General features: G+C 43.4%; 1 protein-coding gene across 21 annotated transcripts in view; it reads right to left on the minus strand.

Annotated features, from left to right (window-relative positions):
* The window catches only part of TSPAN11 (tetraspanin 11), a 271525-nt gene that overhangs the window by 130723 nt on the left and 121131 nt on the right, over positions 1–19671 (minus strand). For all 21 annotated transcript variants that reach the window (XR_012896381.1, XM_075900444.1, XM_075900518.1 and 18 more), the window contains one exon: positions 11663–11854. Coding sequence is in view for 20 of the 21 variants with exons in the window: in XM_075900444.1 (XP_075756559.1) it covers positions 11663–11854 (192 nt within the window). In the remaining variant the exon portion in view is untranslated. The remainder of the gene's footprint in view (positions 1–11662; positions 11855–19671) is intronic.

The following is a 19671-nucleotide window of genomic DNA, read 5'->3' on the forward strand; positions in this document are numbered from 1 at the left end:
AAACTGCTGTGCATATCCATTACAGGAAAAAAATGTCATTCCTAATTTGATTAACATGATCGATAAACTAATTTCACATTGCTTCTAAATGGTTAGAGATGCACACTCTCTTATACAAAAATGTGTGAGAGAACAATCTTTGGGACCGAGAAACACTATAGTCCCTAGCTTTGGAAGTCAACAATCCTGAGATGGTTTTAAACATCTAGTACATCATAAAATTATTCAACCTACAGACATAGCATTAACTAGAGAAATGTCCCCCGCGGCATCTGCAATTCCAAATTGTCTAATCTGTATCCCTTTTCCGGAAAAGGGGTGCAGTGTAGACACAGCCTTAGAGTGGGATTTGTAAAGGCACCTGAAGATGCAGATAAGTATCTAATGGAGTTTTCAAAAGGAGTCAAACATCTAACCCTCACTGAATTCCATAATGTCTTAGGAGCTTTTGAAAAATCTCATCACTGGGTCAGACCAATGGTCTAATTTAGCTCAGTATCCTCTCTTCTGACAGTGGCCAATGCCAGGTGCTTCAAAGGGAATGAGTTACCAAGGCCATTATCAAGTGATCTATCCCCTCTCAGTCCCAGCATCTGGCAGTTGGAGGCTTAGGAACACCCAGAGCATGAGGCTGCATCCCTAACATCTTGTCTTATAGCCACTGCTGGACCTATCTGTTATGAACTTGTATTGTTCTTTTTTTAACCCCACTATACTTATGGCCTTCAGAACATAACCTGTGGAACTCATTGCCAGGGTAACCACGACATTTGAAGAAGTAATTCTTTTTGCTTGTTTTAACTTGTCAAATTTCATTTAATGACTCCTAGTTCTTGTGTTATGAGCAGAAGTAAATAATACTTCCTTATTCACTTTCTCCATACCAGTCATACTCGCCAGACATTTATCATCACTCCATTTAGTCATCTCTTTGCTAAGCTGAAAAGTTCCAGTCTTATTAATCTCTTCCCATATGGAAGCTGTTCCATACCCTTAATTTTTGTCACCTTTCTCTGTGCCTTTTCCATCTCTAATATCATTTTTGGAATGAAGTGACTAGAACTGTATGCAGCATTGCAGATACAGCACACACAGATTTATGTTGCAACATTATGATATTTACTTTCTTCTTATCTATCTATTCTTTTCTTGATGGTTCCTAACAGTTAGCTTTTTTGACAGCCTCTATACATTGAGTGGATGTTCTCAGAGAACTATCCACAGGGACTCCAAGATCTCTCTCGAGTAGTAACAGCTAATTTAGATCTCATTATTTTGTATATTTAATTGGAATTATGTTTTCCAATGTGCAATATTTCTATTTTATCAACATTGAGTTTCATCTGCAACTTGCTTGCTCAGTCACCCAGATTTGTGAGATCCTTTGTAACTCTTCAGTCTGCTTTGGACTTCAGTAATTTTGTACCATCTGCAATTTTTGTCACCTCACCATTTACCCCTTTTTTCAGATCACTTATGAATATTTATCACTCTCTACTCTGAAAACATACTGGGTCATCTAGCCCAGCATCCTGTCTGCAGACAGTGGCCAATGCCAGATGCCCCAGAGAGAGGGAACACAAGTAATCCTCATGTGATCCCTCTCCTGTCATCCATTTCCAGACAAACAGAGACAAGCTAAAAGAAACAGGATTCCTACACATCCTGCTAAAAGTCATTAATGTACCTAACCTCCATGAATCAATCCAGCTCTTTTTTTTAAACTCTGTTCAAGTCCTGGTCATCACAACATCCTCTGGCAAGGAGTTCCACAGGTTGACTGTGTGCTGTGTGAACAAAATCTTCCTTTTGTTTGTTTTAAACCTTTTGCTTATTAATTTCATTTGGTGACTGCTAGTTCTTGGACGTTCCACTTTTCCTTATTAACATGTTCCACCTTAGTCGTGATTTTATAGACCTCTATCTTTCCCTCCCTTAGTCTCCTCTTTTCTAAGATGAAAAGTCCAAGTCTTTTTAATCTCTCTTCATATGGAACCTGATCCAAATTCCTAATAATTTTTGTTGCCCTTTTCTGAACCTTTTCTAATGCCAATATAGCTTTTTTAAGATGAGGTGATCACATCTGTATGCAGTATTCAAGATGTGGGCGTACCACGGTTTTACTGAGGCAATAAGATAGTCTTGGTCTTATTCTCTATCCCTTTTTTAATGATTCCTAATATTCTGTTTTCTTTTTTGACTGCTGCTGCACACTGAGTGGATGTTTTCAGAGAACAATGCACGATGACTCCAAGATCTCTCTGGAGTAGTTGTAGCTAAATTAGTCCCCATCGTATTTTATGTATAGTTGGGATTATTTTTACCAATGTGCATTACTTTACATTTATCAGCATTACATTTCATTTGCCATTATGTTACCCAATCACTTAGTTTGGCAAGATCTTTTTGAAGCTCTTCACAGTCTACTTTGGTCTTAATTATCTTGAGCAGTTTAGTACCATCTGCAAATTTTGCCACCTTACTATTTACTCCTTTCTCTAGATTATTTATAAATAAATTGAATAGGATTGGTCCCAGGACAGACCCTTGGAGGACCCCATTACAGTAGACCCCATTCCAATAATCTGGCACCTTTAGGACCCAGGGGGTGCCGGATTATCAGATATGCTGGACTATCAGAAGGGGGAGCTATGAGGGGTCTGGAGTGGGGTGGAGAGATGCCACCCCAGGCCCCTCATAGCCCCCCCTACCGATAGTCCGGCTCTGCCCCAGGCGTCCCCGATTCAGCCGCTGCTGGTCAGTTTCAGAAGCGGCTGAATCGGGGACACCTGCAGCAGAGCAGCTGGGGTGCTGCCAGATTGGTCCGGTAGCATGCCCTCAGTGCTGAGAGACCAACCTGGCAGCACCCCAGCTGCTCTGCCCCAGGCGTCCCCAAGTCAGCCGCTGCTGAAACTGACCAGCGGCTGACTCCAGGAAGCCCAGGGCAGAGCAGCTCCAATTGTCCAGCTGCCCCGAGCACTTCTGGGTTCCTGATGGTGCCAGACCATCAGGAGTGCCAGAGCATTTTATGCCAGACCAATCGAGTTTTACTGTAGTTACTTCTCTCCAGTCTGAAAACTTACCATTTATTCCTACCGTTGGTTTCCTGTCTTTTAGACAGTTGTCAATCCATGAAAGAACCTTCCCTCCTATCCCACGACAACTTACTTTAAGAGCCTTTGTTCTTATGTGATGCATGATTTCCCTTGCCTAAATATTTTAAAAATCTGGTCCCTATTATCCACAGAGGGGTTTCAAAAGCCTGAAGCATTTCACATTAAAACCTCCAGCCAAAGAACCAGAGTGTGCAGAAATAAGCATGTGGAGTTTTGTTTTGCAGAGTAAACACCCTGGGCTACCTTACATAGGCAGCAAGCACTCCATGACTCATCCTGTCCTTCTTTACAAGCACTCTGCCGCAAATAAATGAATAAAAAGCAAAACAATGAAGACTCAAAAAGAAACCAATCTAAGGGAAACCTTTCCAAAAATTTTAACATGAACTAGTGAAAGAAATGTTACTAAGATACTTCCAGCAAATGAAATTTAAACTCGTACAATTATTTTATTGATCTATTAAAATGAGGTTGTAACATAAGTTCCTAACAATTTCTCCTATTATTCACCAGATATCCATGATACCTTATCAATGTATTCATGGAAAGAAGACAGGGGCTAAATAGTAAACAAAGAAATAACTGGATATAACTGGATTTAAAATTCGTAATATTGTTATTGGCCTGTCTTCAAATAGAAGAAGCTACTTAAGAAGCTAAATAACTATTTTACATATCTTCTTCAATTTCATAGGATTTTGTGAAAATTACTTACTTTTCCCAAAAATAAATTGTTTGGAATATAATTACTGACTAGACAGGTTTCATTTGCCCTTAAACAAATTATTTTAACCATCCTTAACCAGTTTTAGGTACCTAATGCAGAAGATTTTGTCACAGATATTTTTAGTACTGTAAATGTGACGGGAAGCTCATGAGCAGTAAAGAAAAACATCATTGATGCCTGTGACCTGTCTGTCACTTTTACTAAAATATCTGTGACAAAATGGGAACTGCCCACACTCCATCCACAGCGGTTAGGCAGTATCAGGGTCCTCATCTCCCACAGCAGGTATGGCTCAGAGATCGTGACGGGGGGGTTCGGGAGGGGTACGGATGGCAGAGGTACTCTGTAGCTCCCAGCCACCCTGGCCTGAAGTCACTGAGGTCTCTGGAAGTCACAGATTCCATGAATTACACAACCTCTATGACGAAATTGTAGCCTGATCAGATATTAAAACTGAAATCACAATAATTCTGGCAAACAATATGCATTTGATTTTAACTTACCACAAAAAGAAGCCCCCCCTAGAGGTGGCCCATTCTGAATTATGTAATCTCTGCAAAAGATCTCCACAAAAAGATAGTCAAAAGAAATTATAATATAAATAAACCAGTTTATCATTTGTATTTGGTAGTATGATGTTTTATTTAATATTTTATTTTCCTTTCTTTAATAACACAACAGCCATAGTTACTCATTGCGCTCGATCTTAACTTGGTGTTCCCTGAAGCATGTAACTAAATAGTAAGAGCCTCACCTCTGACTTGGCAGTAAGAGGAAAAATAGAACTGATCTGCCATTTCTTGCCTTAAAAATATTTAGTTTAGAGAAACAAAATTACTTGGTGACCAACAATTTAAAACTTGCCCTTCCCGACCCATGATTTTCATCTTAGATCTTAGTTTCCAAAAAGGGTCTGCATTTTGTTCTAGTAACATATGACCCTTGAATGTAGTTGTTGCTAATGTAAAGCTGAGTACACTTGAACGTCCTTTATCTGTGCACCTGTGATCCAAGCACACTCTTCATTGTGGCAAACATCCATGGTCTGGAAAATTCCATAAACTGGTATAGCCTGTTTCCTAAAGTTTCCAGATTAAAAAGGTTCAAGTGTACTTACACTTCTTAGCTACAGTTTGAACCTCTCAAGTCCAGCACTCTCTGGTCCAGCAACATCTGTTTACTTATCATGGGTGTGGCCAAGTTTCCTGTGGTCCCATAAATTTGTTTACAGTCCCCAGTCTCAGTGTTCTGTGCTGTTATTTAGCTCTAATTTAGCTTTAAATGTCTTCTAAGAGCCCAGTAAGCAGTAGAAGTGTGGGTAATGCTGCTAAATAATATTGGCCTCCGGGGTTCAGCACTGATCAGATTCCGAGGATGCCAGACTAGAAAGGTTCAATCTGTACAGGATTTTTGGTATAGGCACAACGTATACTTCCATTTGTGCCTACAAATGAATTGCAAGTGCAAACATGATGGCACTAAATAGGACTGGTGAAAACAAAAGCCAAAGGTTTTTCAATGAGAAAATTGTGTTTTTGACAAAATTAGATTTGTGAAAGTTTCTGCTTTCCTTAAAAAAAGTTTCAAATGAAATGTTTTATCCAGCCCTAATAAATGCCTTCATGTTTGCACTTGCAATTTATTTGTAGGCAAATAGGCTAGCACTTCATGCTAGCCCTAAACTTACAACAGCTAGATGATATTGGTGTACCCATTCTCTTGTGTGACCCACCAAAAGATTTGAGTAAGTCTTACAAAGTTTAAAAGTACAATTCATATACTGGAAAAAAAACTTTCTATTTTTTGACAATCATTATGTGATGTTTGTTTGCTAGAAAAAAATCCAGTGGAGGCAATTTGCTTCAATGTTCATTATGACTTTCATTTTAATAATTATTCAGTGTAGTCTTGCAATAGGTGGAAATATAATTTGGCTTATTTAAGGTGAGTACCCCTCTCTCTCCCAGTTATAACAAATGCATAGGGATAACGAATGGCTCCACATGGCAGCCTTTTTGTACAATGCATTACTCATATTAGTCAAGGAGTTCATTTTGGCTCAGAGCACTCCTGTGCAGCCAAGTTTTATTCATTAGTTCATTTGCCTTTATAACGTACAGAGTGTCAGTAATACGTCAATGCTCAAATCTGAAACTAGGTGAAGGAAAAGAAAATTAAATGAAAGATGACTCTTCTACAGAAGGAATTTTTTCCTTTTTTTTTTTTTATTTAAAGGAGTAGGGAAATAAAACCAGTGGTCAATTACTATTTACCTAAATAACTGTTCCATATTGTGAAATGCCTCTGCTCTTGTTTTTACATATAAAAGGGTCACTTATACATTCATTTTTGGTTTTGTAACGGATACAAGTATTAGTTTTGAGATCAGGAATTGTAAATAACACTTTAAATATCTTTTGAGGTAGAATTGAACTTAGTGACTGGTGAAATAGGGGACAGGATCGGGAATCAAAAAACCTGGATTCTATTCCTAGCTCTGACAATGACTTGTGAGGTTCTTAAGAATATAAGTTCACTGTTCTGTGCCTCAGTTGCTCCTTCTTAAAAATGGGGATAAATATGCCCTCTCTTTGTGATGCACTTAGAGTTCTATGAATGACAATTACTAAATTACTGCTAATGAATACACTTTCGTAAATAAAACTGTCTGCTGAAAATCCAGTTTGAGAACAGTCAATTAGGAAAAATAAATCTAAATCTTTCTTTAAGCACTTTCATCATTTTAGCAGACAGTGTTGCAGATTTAGATTTTATTGTACATCCACAAGCAATAATTGTACAAATTCTTAGGCTACTGCTGCTATACAACTCTTATTAACATTACTGTATTTAATCAAACATAACTAATGTCATTACAGGCAGTCCCCGGGTTACATGGATCCGACTTGCATCGGATCCCTACTTACAAACGGGGTGAGGCAACCCCGCACTAGCTGCTTCTCCCCAGCAGACCAGGGAAATGCGGAACGGCTTTTCTCAGCAGACACCTCAGCTTGAGACTAAAGGACTGAGGGAAGTGAGGTGTGGGAGAATAAAACTGAGCTCTGGAGAAATGTTTGGCTAGAGTTTCCCCTACAATATGTACCAGTTCCGACTTACATACAAATTCAACTTAAGAACAAACCTACAGTCCCTATCTTGTACGTAACCCGGGGACTGCCTGTACTGTTAAAATAGTCACAGTATGACATGTTGGGCTTGCCTTTGCCAAGCACCATACTTATTTTCAAGCTGTTACAGAAGGTTCCCCTGTATCTACCTGAAGTCAATTCATGGGCACACACACACAGGTCATGATCTTGAGAGTTTCTAAGTTCTTTCAAGCTCCATTGAAATCAATGATTCTAAACTGAAAGTCCTTACTCAATTTAAATCAGTGAAAGCTATAGCTGGCCAACATTTTTCAAACAAGAGCTAACAGCTACAGAAAGAATAGCTTATTGTTATATATGAGTTATAAAGTTATATGAATATGAAAAAATATTTATAGATACCTTTCAATGCAAAAAGGGGAGAGGTAGCTCAAACAGGCCTGGTCTACACTAGGATTTCTCTGAAATTAGCCCCATATGGTTGATTATCTAAGCAACGCATCCACACTACCAAGCTCGTTGTTCTGCAATTAGGGGCTACAGAAGTTGAACACTGTAGTCTTGTTTTTCATGAAGAGCAATGCTATTACTGACTGTGCATGCCTGCAATCACAGCAGTGTAGATTCATTGGGCTCAACTTCATTGGGCTCCGGGAGGCCTCTTGCAGCTGTCCGCTATGACTGCTCTGGCCGCATGTGGAGTCTCCATGCTCCCCCCTCCCACAGGGCTCTATAAGTTCCAAGGATTGGGGAAGTGTCTGTCCCACGTCACCAGCTTCATGAGCTCTGTGCAAGCGACCGGCACATGGAGACATGAGCACCCCCAACATCCCCTCAGACATCCCAATGGCTGCCAGCACTTCTGCTTCAATGGCCTCCACTGCCCAGGGATGCAGGAGAGCTCCAGCAAGGGAGAAGTTCAAGGAGAGATCTTGGAGCTCATTGAGGTGTGGTGGGAGGAGTCTATCCTCTAAGACCTCCACACCAAAAAAAGGAACACTGACATCTATGGCAGGATTGCTGCCAGCCTCTTGGCCAAAGGCCATAGCAGGAACTTGGAGCAGTGCAGGCTCAAAATAAAAGAGCTACTCCAGTCCTACCACAAGGCTAGGGAGCAGAGCAGACACTCTGGGGCAGCACCTCAAACCTACTGCTGCTACAACCAGCTGCATGCCATTTTGGGAAGGGCGCCGGTCACCTGCCCCACATTACTCATCAAGTCCAGCCAAGACATGCCTGGTGTCAGCCTGCAGCAGGGTGGGGTGGAGGATGACGAAGATATGGAGGAGGTGGCAGCCAGCCAGGCGACAATGCCCAAGGGCCAGGAGCTGCTCCTCACTTCAGAGCCTTTCACCCCAAACGTGTCTTGCAGTCCACCAATGACCCCAGGAAGGGCACTTCTGGTGAGTTCTTTAACTTTCTCTAATGACAGGCGGGCTTAGATGATCAGCTGTGAGGGGACGGCATGCCCTCTCTCAGCATACTCAGTGCTGGGGAGCATGGAGCAGCTTGTTCACATGTCTGCAGACGGTGCAACACGCTGGAGTACTCAGCTCCATGAAGCTCTCACACAGGAACCCCTCAATCCTTCTCATATGGTTCCTGGAGAGGCTAGCCTTATTCCGGCCTCTGTGGTAGGATACCTTCCCACACCAAGCCACCAGTAAGTAGTCTGGTGTCATGGAACCACACAAAGTGTCTCCTGTGATGACTGCCCTTGTAACTTTTCTTCACAACTGGGACAGTGGAGAATTGGGCGCACCCTCCTCCCCCCCGCCACACCTCCCACTGCATTTACCCACCTAAGCAGGATCTGCAAGCGAAAAAGAAACCAGAATGAGCTCATGAGGGAGCAGATGGTCTGACTTAGTCCCTTGTGCAGGAAGTCGAGGCAGAGCGCCTAGATTAGGTCATTGAGAGAGAGGAGTGGCAGGCCGACCAGGAGGAGCGGCAGCTGACCGGGAGGAGAGAAGGGCTGTGTAGGAGGACAGAAAGACCATACAGGAACAGCTCACATGCCAACAGGAGAACATGTTCTTCACCCTCCCCATGATGATGCAGGGCATAGCGGCGGGCATGGAGCGGGCCATCATCTACATTCCTGCCCGCTCCATAGCTTCTACTGCAAGGGTTACCAGGAGCTGCCGAGGCTCCAGAACATGGGGGTGGAGGGCTGCTTAGGTGGCCGGAGGAAAGTGCCAGTTCCAGCCCCATTCCTGAGCCTCCCCCCCCCATTCCATGTTCTATTTCAATTCCCTCCCCTGTGGTACGTCCCCCCGAATAAATGATCTCTTTATTGTCTGTTCTGCAGGGGAGAGGAGAATAGAGGAAGGGAGGACAGGGGAAGGGAGAGGTGGGGCATAAAAGGCGCACACAGGGAATGCAAGGGCCCCTTGTGGAGAGCCACAGGGGAGAGTCTCAGAATTGTCTTGTGTAAAACTGTCCTTCAAGGCCTCTCTGATGAGCACAGCTCCTTGATGTGCTTTCCTGATGGCACTGGTGTCTAGTTGCTCAAAGTCCCTGACTAAGCGTTCTGCCTTAGACCTCAACCCTGGCAAAAAAAGTCTCCCCCTTATTCTCACACAACTTGTGGAGCACACAACATGCCATTAACACAAAAGAGATGTTGCACTCACTAAGGTCCAGGTGGGTGAGGAAACTCCTGAACTTCCCGTTCAACGCCCGAATGCACATTCTACCACCATTCTGCACCTGCTCAGTCTGTTATTGAACTCCTCCTTGCTAGGGTCCATGCTAACCATGTAGGATTTTGTGGGCCAGGGGAGCAAGGGGAAGACTAGGTCACCCAGAATCACAATAGACACGTCCATCTCTCCAACTCGGATTGTCTGGTGTGGGAAAAAAGTGCCGGCGTACATCTTTCGGAAGAGGCAAGAGTTCCCAAAGAAGTAGGCATCATGTGCCTTCCCGAACCATCCAACATTGATGTTGGTGAACTTCCCCCTGCAGCATTCAGTGGTCATGGTTTGCTTTGCCTGGCCAAGGGGAGCTGTGGAGGTGGTGCCTGCAGGCAATGGGGCAGCAGGGACGTACTAGTCACCTCTTCCCACAAATTCCATTGGCTGGGAATGGCAAACTGCAGCCAAAGTGAGCTGAGGGGGGAAGTGCCTGTTGACCGTCAACGTCAGCAAAACGTCTTGTGGCCCGCATGCAGCCTGAAGGAGGCAGGTTGCTCACTCCACTGGTAGAGAATGTCACACACTATGCCCTGTAAACCGCACATACGTGGCAACTTTCCACATCTTACACATACTCAGGCAGTGCAAAGCTTCACAGATGCTTGGGATGAAGGCAAGGCCAGGATCACAAGGGGCTAGATTAGCCATTGTAGCATCTGGAATGATGCAGCTTGGCTCAGAGCATTTATCCCTGGCAAGAGGGACACAAACCACTCTGACCCTCCCCTTCCCAGCCCGGAGCTGGCTGACCTGTCTCCGTCAAGCCTCGGGAGCTTCCTGCACTCGGGATGCAAAGCTCCCACCCTACCTTCCCTGATCTGCCCCGACTCTCTACACAGCCTGTGTTGTACAATGCTCAAGCTTGTTTAGGTGTCATTATGCACCTCTCTCCTCCATTCAAAGAGAACTTCTGTTGCTGTTGACTTTATGTGTCTTCAGATCATGCCATAACTCTGCTCAGCTCCTTTGTCTCCAATGGGTTTTCCAAGCTGCAACTGTCGACAGAGGGATGCAAAACGTTGAAATTGCTAATGAAGCAGGAATTTAAATATCCCGCGCCTCATAAGCATAAACATGGCCGCTGCTTTTTTCCCGACACAGAGTTTTTTTGTTTTTTTTTAAAAAGGCAATCTAGACATGGATCTGTCGAAAATAAAGCCTTTTTCAACAGATCCTGTATTCTTCAAAAAATTAGGAATACAGGATCTGTCGAAAAAGGTTTTATTTTCGACAGATTTGCGTCTAGACTGCCTTTTTTTCCCCCCTCCGAAAAAACTCCATGTCGAAAAAAGTGGTGGTCAAGTTTATGCTAATAGAGGCACGGGATATTTAAATCCCCGCTTCATTAGCAATTTCGATATGCCTAATCTGCATCTCTCTGTTGACAGAGAAGTGTAGTCCAGACACAGCCTGAGTGACCATTTAATTGGCATTTAGTAAATAATTCTATCAATAATGCACAAGCTAGAATAGATTCCCGCTTCCTTCCTCTGAGCTATATTGGTTCTGAAGGCTGAAGTGAAATGCAATATAAAACATTTACGTTACAGAAGTTTTGGAAAGAAATAGGGAGGAAAACACATAAGCAGAAAGATTGCAACATCTTGCTGTCACTTAACACAAAGTTTAGGATGTGGCATTCAGCACCTTTTCTGAAAGGCTTTTGTGTTCATTTTCACCAGTAACTTTAGAGCTTTTTGGAAACCAACCTGGATTTCACAAAATTGCTGAAAGTTACTTTAGCTGATTTTATTTTACGGATATCCAGCAATAGTTTCTCAATTGCATCACAGATACAAAACAAAATGCTTGGTATACTGGGAAGCCACCTTCAAAATATGCTGCTTGTTTCGTAAAAGATACATTTCTTCATACTATGTTTCACCTCCAGGCCAAGTGAAGGCACTAACAGAATGCTGTACCTGCCCTTCTTTCTTCTAAATAGGGTTTATTAGACTCTTATTAGTAAGCATTGGCTTTTGTTAAATATAAAATTCAGTTACTTACTGCGGAAAGACAGCTCCTTTGTTCCCTGATGATTGCACAGAATCCCAGAAAACCTGTAATCATCACAAGACCTCCTGCAAAGATCAGGATGTATGCAGACACGGCAAATGTACTAGATGCCAGGATATTCAGATAGTCGCTTTTGTCAATTAGGGTCCATATGCCAACTGCCATCACTGCAGCACCACCCACCTGTGGCACAAATGGAGAAGGAAATGTACACAATGAAGCCACGCTATGAAATATTTATTTCTGGAATTTAGAACTTGTACCTTAGCTGAAAAACAAATCAAGTATCTGGGGAGCTCTAAGAAATAATTCAGAGTCATCAGATGATTACACAATCTTCCATGTTCTTGGTGTGCAAGCAAGTTTTGACTCTTAGGAAGACATTTGCTTTGCTGTTAGTTTTTAGTTCTACAATGTTCTGTGCGGAAGCAACTCTGGGAGAGAGGAAGATGTGCAAGTAACAGGAGAGTTTGCTATGTGTCCGGAGTTCTAATCAGAGGCAATTCTTGGGACAGAGTTGCCTCCTGGGAACTGGGCCTTGGCATTCGGCTAAAATTCCTGGAAGAGGGGACTGACCAGCATACTGTTTTACTATATCATCTCGGGATAGTGTATATGTGTAAATCAATAAGTTACATTATAACTAAATTCCATATTGCAGATTTCTCTTGCACCGCAAAGCTGACCTGTAAGGCCCTTGATTTCGACTACTGATTGGCAGAAGTATGATACTTTCTGAAGGAGACACTGGTGTCAGAAAATGGCAACATCAACACCAGCAGCACGACCAAATTAGAAGTCAGTCTATTATTTCAATTCCTGAGTAAAGAATTCTGTCAATAATTCAGGGTGAGACTGGGGTGACATGGTTCGGCTGGGAGGTGAACACAGCAATACAGGAATGGACATAATGGACAAGCAGCTAATGCTATTTTAGTTATTTGAGCTGGTAAAATAATTTAAGATTCCTTAATAGACTTATTCTAATAATCTAATCATATTTTTTTCATCCTAACACATATTGTGGTATCAGAGCATCTATACATGGTATATTGATGAATAGAGAGACTGACTTTACTCTTGTTTGGGTCATAAAATAATGACCCAAAGAACAACCAGCTCAGTCTAAGAGTGTACGTTTACACAGCAACGTTATTTCGAAATAACTAGCATTATTTCGAAATAACTTAGTCCGCGTCCACACAGCAGCCACTTATTTTGAAATAATGTGGAAATACTGTCAAGCTGGAGGACTTCTTACTCCGACTCCGGTAACCCTCATTGTACTAGGAGTAAGGGAGGCTTACTTACCAACCAAAGCAGACTGTTTCCCAACCCACTAAAAAGTATACAGTGCAGGTTTAACAACTGAGGGTATGTCTAGACTACATGTAAACTAATTTACCCAGCAAAAGGCAAAGAAGCAGGAATTTAAATAATCCCCACTTCATTAAAATAAACATGGCCGCCGTGCTGTGCCGACAATCAGCTGATCCAGCACAGCGTGGCAGTCTAGACGCGGATCTGTCTGCTGGGGAAGCCTTTGCCGATCGATCCCTTATGCCTTGTGAAACGAGGGTTACAGGATCGGTTGGCAAAGGCTTCCCCAGCCGGCAGATCTGCATCTAGACTGCTGCGCTGTGCCGGATCAGCTGATCATCGGCACAGTGTGGTGGCCATGTTTATTTTAATGAAGAAGGGATTATTTAAATCCCTGCTTCTTTGCCTATGCTGGGTAAACTAGTTTACATGGCTCCGTCGACAGAGCCATGTAGTCTAGACATACCCTGAGTGATTAAAATAATCAGAACAGCATTTACCATGAAATAGTACTTCGGATGCTGTGAGAAAGAAAACTTAACAACTGGGGAAACTATTCCACAAAACCCTGACCTGCAGAACACGCTGGAATTCCACAAGACAAACATGTCTTACACATGCCTCTCTAAGAATTGCTAATGTGTTTTATTTCCTGGTATATCTTAACATTTTGCTGTATGACAATGCACCTATTGTACCTCAGTGGTCAATCGCAGGCAGAGACCAAGGCAGTAAAACAAATATCCTTGTTAGACTCTACAATTCCTATTAGCTCTGACTGCTCCTCTTCCACTCTCCATCTCACTCTCCCCAAACCATCAGCAACAGAAACCCAGCCATGTCCACACACTCTTCAGACTCCTCCTCCTAAGGTCCTATGACATTTGCTCTATTCCTACTTCTCCCTCTATCCCCACCCTCTCTCTTCTCCTACTCTCATCCTTGCCGCCACCTCCACTCACTTCTTGCCACCATTCCTAACCTCACACCCTTTCCCCTCCTTTCCTTGCTAGCTCTGGAAGTCATACTCCACAATCAAAAAAGATCACAACCACCCATGACCTTCCCCTATCTCACTCCCACCAGCTCTCACAGAAACCTAGATCCTTTCATCTGACTAGGGTCTGATTAACTCTTCTCAGGGCCTGAGGCTATTAGATTTTGTGGGGCCCTGTAGGCACTGGGGCGGGACCAAAAATGAGCAGCTCGGTGGGCTGAGGCAGGAGGGTGGATGTGGAAGTAGTGAGGGCTCCAACTGGCAGTACTGTTTCTAGGCTGGGACTGAGGCATGAGGAGGCTCTCATGTGGGGGTTGGGTTGTAGGGTCTGGGAGGGAGCTCGGGGCTGGGGCGAAGCATTGGGGTCCAGGGCGTTTACCTGGGGCAGCTTCTGTTTGCTATGGGGAAGAACAAATGGATCTGTGTGGCCCCCTTTTGGAAGGAGTAATGGCAGTATGCTGAACAGCCCTCCACCCCCTGCCAGGAAGGGGTGGTGTGGAATACGGGGCTTTAGTGTCTGCAGCACAGGGCCCCAGGCTAAGCCAGCCCCCTTTGCCTAGGGCCCTGGGCTACAGACACTAAAGCCCCTTTCTCGATCTTGCCCTGTGCCTGACACTGCCCTTCCACAGCTGCACTCTTTCATGGAGTCCTCTCCTCTATTTTCTGCCCTGGATCAGGTCATGAGATCCAATCCTCCTATCCTCTCTCTTCCCCCTTTTGAATAGCACAGCAACTGTCCTGTCTCTCCTCTCCCCAGCCTTCCTCTCTGATTTTGACTCCTGGCTCTTCACCTTGCTCTCCTCACAGTCTCCCACACTCACTCGTGGTGACTTCAACCAGGCTTTGGTATAAAACTTCCCCCAAAAAAATCCTAAAGACCTAGATTTTGGGGATAAAAAAACTGCTACCACCACCCAAGTAATGGTAAGAAAAGCAGGGAAGAGAACTTGGGAAATCTCAGCCCTAAAGTAAAATCAGGACACAAAAATTAACCAATACCAGGTTAATAAAAAAGAAATAACTTATTATCACCACATTACTCCGGTTACAAGTACAGTTGTATTGGCTAGATGATAAGAGCCACCAATTAATAAACTCATAGGGAATTTTCCCCATGGGGAACAAAACTTAGTTACAAAAGAGAGGAAAACCCATTTCTAAATGCACAGACATCAGATCCCCCATTCCCAAAGCATAAAACAATAAAACCTAGTGGATTTATCTAAACTTTACCCTACTTACAGATAGTGAAGAGTCTTTTCTTGGAAAGAAACATTTTGTCTGTCCCCCTCAGTATCTGGGGAGAAACTGCTCAGAGACAAAGGAGAGAAAAACCCAAAAATTCCTCACTACAAATTCATTTTCTTCTCTTCTTCCATCTTCCTTGCAAAACAACTCTACTTCTCCAGCTTAACTGAATCTCCTGATCACAATACCAGCCACCTTTCTACCATCTTTGACTCAAGCCTCCCTCTCCTCTTGCCTCCAGTTCTCTCTCTGCACAGGATCTCAGTTTCCCACGAGAAAATTGACCAATATGACATAACCTCTCTCCTCTCCTCAGTTTGCCTCCCCTTATTTCTACAACTCTCTTCCTCTGTCACAGGTGAGGAAGTGTCTTGTCTGCTGTTCTCCTTTAACCCCTCCCATTTGCCCAGCAACTGCAGTCCCAATCTCCCTCATATCTACTCTCATCCCCTCGACTCTTCTCCATAACTTCTTATGCTCTTACCCCTCGCAATACAAACATGCTTCTGTCTCTCCTATGCTTCTGTCTCTCCTATCTTTAAAACCCTCCCACCTCTTTACCCCATTTGCTTCTTCCACCTACTGCTACATCTCTCTTCCTCAGCAAATTTTTTTTGGGGGAGCATTCTTATTTTGGGGATTGGTTAAAGGAAAACTTTAGTATTAAACAAGGGCTGAATAAACAGATGAGTTTGTAGTTAGAACCAGAAGATACTAACATTAAAAAAAAAAAAAAAAAAAAAAAAAAAGAGTAGCTTAAGCACCTGCAGGATTGTAGCCTTTATGATATATTTTAATTAATATTAAATATTTTTAGTTACAATTAAATTAGGAACCCTAGTCATGGATCACTATCCCTGTGTGCCACACACTATACCAAAAAAAAAAAAAAAAACAAAAAAAAAGGAGCACCTACCCTAAAGAGTTTCCAATCAAAGTAAAAGACGAGAGACAATTGGTGGCTAAAACACCTGGTGGTTGCCAGGATTTAGGAGGGAACAAAAAGTGAGCTGTGTCGTCTTCTCCCTTCTTCGCACTCAACTGGACACTCCTCTCTCCTCCACCCCATTTTACCAGCTTGTTACATATGAGGGATATAATGTGAACAGTTACATGCAGGATCCCACCCTGCTCCTGGGGAGCTGGCTGCTGCCCCGTGCTATGGGTGCGTGTAACCACTGAGAATGTTGAACGCTTGGAAAAATAACTAATATTCAAAATATTAACCATTATAACTGCTGTACTAAATATAGCTCAACTCAATTTCCTGAGAGAGCACTATGCAAACTCTAGCAGCTTGAGCTAAAACAGACCTCTTACACCAAGCATTCAGAGAAGATTTACCTCAAGCCCTGGACATTTTCTGTTGTTTTCTCTGTAAACAGCATCCTTGAGAACATTTGCTATGCTTTGCCCATGCAGAAGTTTTCATGGTCTTAAGTCTTCTGTCTCTCTGATCTCTTTAATGCCTGTCAGTAATATGACCCCAAATTTGCTGATGCTGCGCTTTCAGTGGGTCTCACTTTTCTGTCTGAAGTCTTACAGACTTTTAGCTATATGCATTCATGTTATAGATCTCTCCTCTGTGCCTCTTGGGTGGATGCTATGTCAAACCTACTGAAGGTCAAAACGTAAATTTCACTTATTTATGGCTCATAAATGCTTTCATAATGATCCACAGTTTCTAAAATACACTGGTATGAAAGGACACTAAGTCAAATCCTTCACACCCAGCATGAAATAGCTAGATGTTGCATGGCTCCATGGAGACTGCATTAGACCAACATCTGAAATAGTGGGCAACCTCAATGAGCTACCCTCCCAAAAAACCTTGCAGAAGCAAAGATCTGGAGAGCCTCAATGTGCTGAATTTTCGGGCCCCACATGCCTTTGTGTGATGCTGCATAAATAGTTCCAGAGAAACAGAGCTTTATAATTTGCACCTCAGGCAGCCTCCCCTAACTTATCCTCATGCATTGCACAATGGATCTGAATTTGCAACCTTTTCACCTCCTGAGGAAGGGATCATTTACATTGTAGGCGTCAACTTTTAAAACTGCATTGTGACCCACCACAGTTACTACAGAAAGGCAGGAGACGGTCTTGAACTATGTTACTAGGCTAGAGCCTCTGCTGCAATACAGGCAGTCCCCACATTACGTATAAGATAGGGACTGTAGGTTTGTACTTAAGTTGAATTTGTACTTAAGTCGGAACTGGTGTCCAGATTCAGCCACTGCTGAAACTGACCAGCGGCTGACTACAGGAAGCCCGAGGCAGAGTTTCTCTGCCCCGGGCTTCCTGGAATCAGCCGCTGATCAGTTTCAACAGCAGATGAATCTGGACGCCTGGGACAGAGCAGCTGGGGGCGCTGCCAGGTAGGTCCCCGCAGCGCCGCACTTCGGCGCTGCGGGGACCAACCTGGCAGCACCCCAGCTGCTCTGTCCCAGGTGTCCCCAAGTCAGCTGCTGCTGAAACTGATCAGCAGCTGATCCAGGAAGCCCGGGGCAGAGAAACTCTGCCTCGGGCTTCCTGTAGTTGGGGGGGGGGGGGGACGTGGCAGCAGACCAGGGAGACGCGGAGCAAAGCCGCGGAGGACCCGGGCGGCGGGACCGCGGCGCGTCTGGGCGGTCCCACCACCCGTGTCCTCCGCGGCTTTGCTCCGCATCTCCCTGGTCTGCTGGGAGGGCCCCCACAGCAGACCAGGGAGATGTGGAGCAGCTTTTCTCGCCCCGGAGGATGCAGGCGGCGGGACCGTGGTGCATCCTCCGGGGTGAGAAAAGCCCCACTTGTAAGTACGGATCCGACATAAGTTGGATCCGCGTAACTCAGGGACTGCCTGTAATTCTCACTGAAATCAATGTGCTCAATTACAGGGCTGAAGTTATGCACTTGCTTAAGTACCTGGCTATATTAAGGCCGTAGTCTTTTGAGTATAAAGACACACATTCAACAAAATGATCCACATCATTTAATACAATATCAACTGCAACTCTATTTAACCTTTAAGAATGCTGGCCAAAAGGGTGTGCTTTTGCATTGACAGATTAACTTCTTTACATAAACAGTCAATCTAAAGAGAAAATAATTGGCAAGGTTTAATAGGAAAATGCAAAATACTTTCATTACATACTGAAAATGATGCAACCCAGTGTGAATAGAAAACAGCTATTGATTATGTTAATACCACAAAATCCCAGCATTTTGCCAATGCATTTTCAGGTAGATTAAGTAAGTAAAGACCCCAGAAATGCACCAAAAATTTGAAAAACATCTACAGCTGGTTTTGAAATCATTAAAGTTGCTACCCAGCTATTACTCAAATACTTGTAAGCCAACTAGGGATGTAAAATCCTGTTTAATCAGTCAACTGTTCAGATGTTATATTTAACCAGTTAACTGCTGAAATGAGGGTGGGCGGGGTGCTGCCTCAGCCTGGCCAAGATGGAGTGCCCCCATGCCCACAGCACAGCAGACTGCTCCAGCTGGACTGGGCCCACCACAGATGCAGGCTGTTCTGGATGGGCTAGAGCACCCCTTTCTCGTGGCATGGAACGGCGGGCCCAGACAGTCCAGAGGGGTGAACGGGGACTGCTCCAGCTGGGCCATACCAGCCCACCACACTGCACTGCAGGCTGGGCTGCCAGTAAGTAACACCTGATAAGGATGATGCTTATTGGTTAACCAGTTAGCCATTCGCATCCCTTCTAGGACATGTTACTTAGATGATAGCCTGAGGGTGCTTCCAGTTAATGAAGTAATAGCCTGAGGGTGCTTCCAGTTAATGAAGTAATAACAGGAACCAGAGACAAATCAAAATCTGAGCTTGAAGCTCATGGTATTTGTAAGTTTCAATGCCAACAAATCCTATGGGCCAGATAATATACAAGGGTCACACATAAGGTATGGTACATGTCTGAGTAGCATGACTACATCCTCAAATTTGGAAATGTCCTTTAGATATAAGCAGAAGAACTCTTTGTCAGCAAAAAAGGAGATACCTTACTTCCAAACCATGGTAATGGTTTCTGCATTGAGAGTAAAGTTGAGTTACTTGCAGGAAACAAATTTGTTCAGAAAAGTCAGCATTTTTTTGGCTGTTTTGAAATTGGTCATGAAAAGATTAGGATTTTTACAAAATATATTCTTAATAAAAAATGTGTCACATTTTTTAATAAACAAATTACATGAGCTTTATAGTGTCTGTTAGGTTATTTGCATTTCATTATCAAAATTGTGTGATTACCCACCTACTATCACTTATTGATTCCATTCCTTACTGAGTGGCCTAATATAAATAAATACTCCTGAGGGAATTCTACTCCAAAAAATTAAAGATTATGTGCACAATATTTTAAAATTCTGTGGGAGATCTGAATACATAGGGCAGGGGTCTCAAACTCCCAACCCACAGGCCAGTCCTGGTCTGAGTAAT

Source organism: Pelodiscus sinensis, chromosome 1 (genome assembly GCF_049634645.1).
Source record: "Pelodiscus sinensis isolate JC-2024 chromosome 1, ASM4963464v1, whole genome shotgun sequence".
In the NCBI taxonomy this organism is placed as follows: domain Eukaryota; kingdom Metazoa; phylum Chordata; order Testudines; family Trionychidae; genus Pelodiscus; species Pelodiscus sinensis.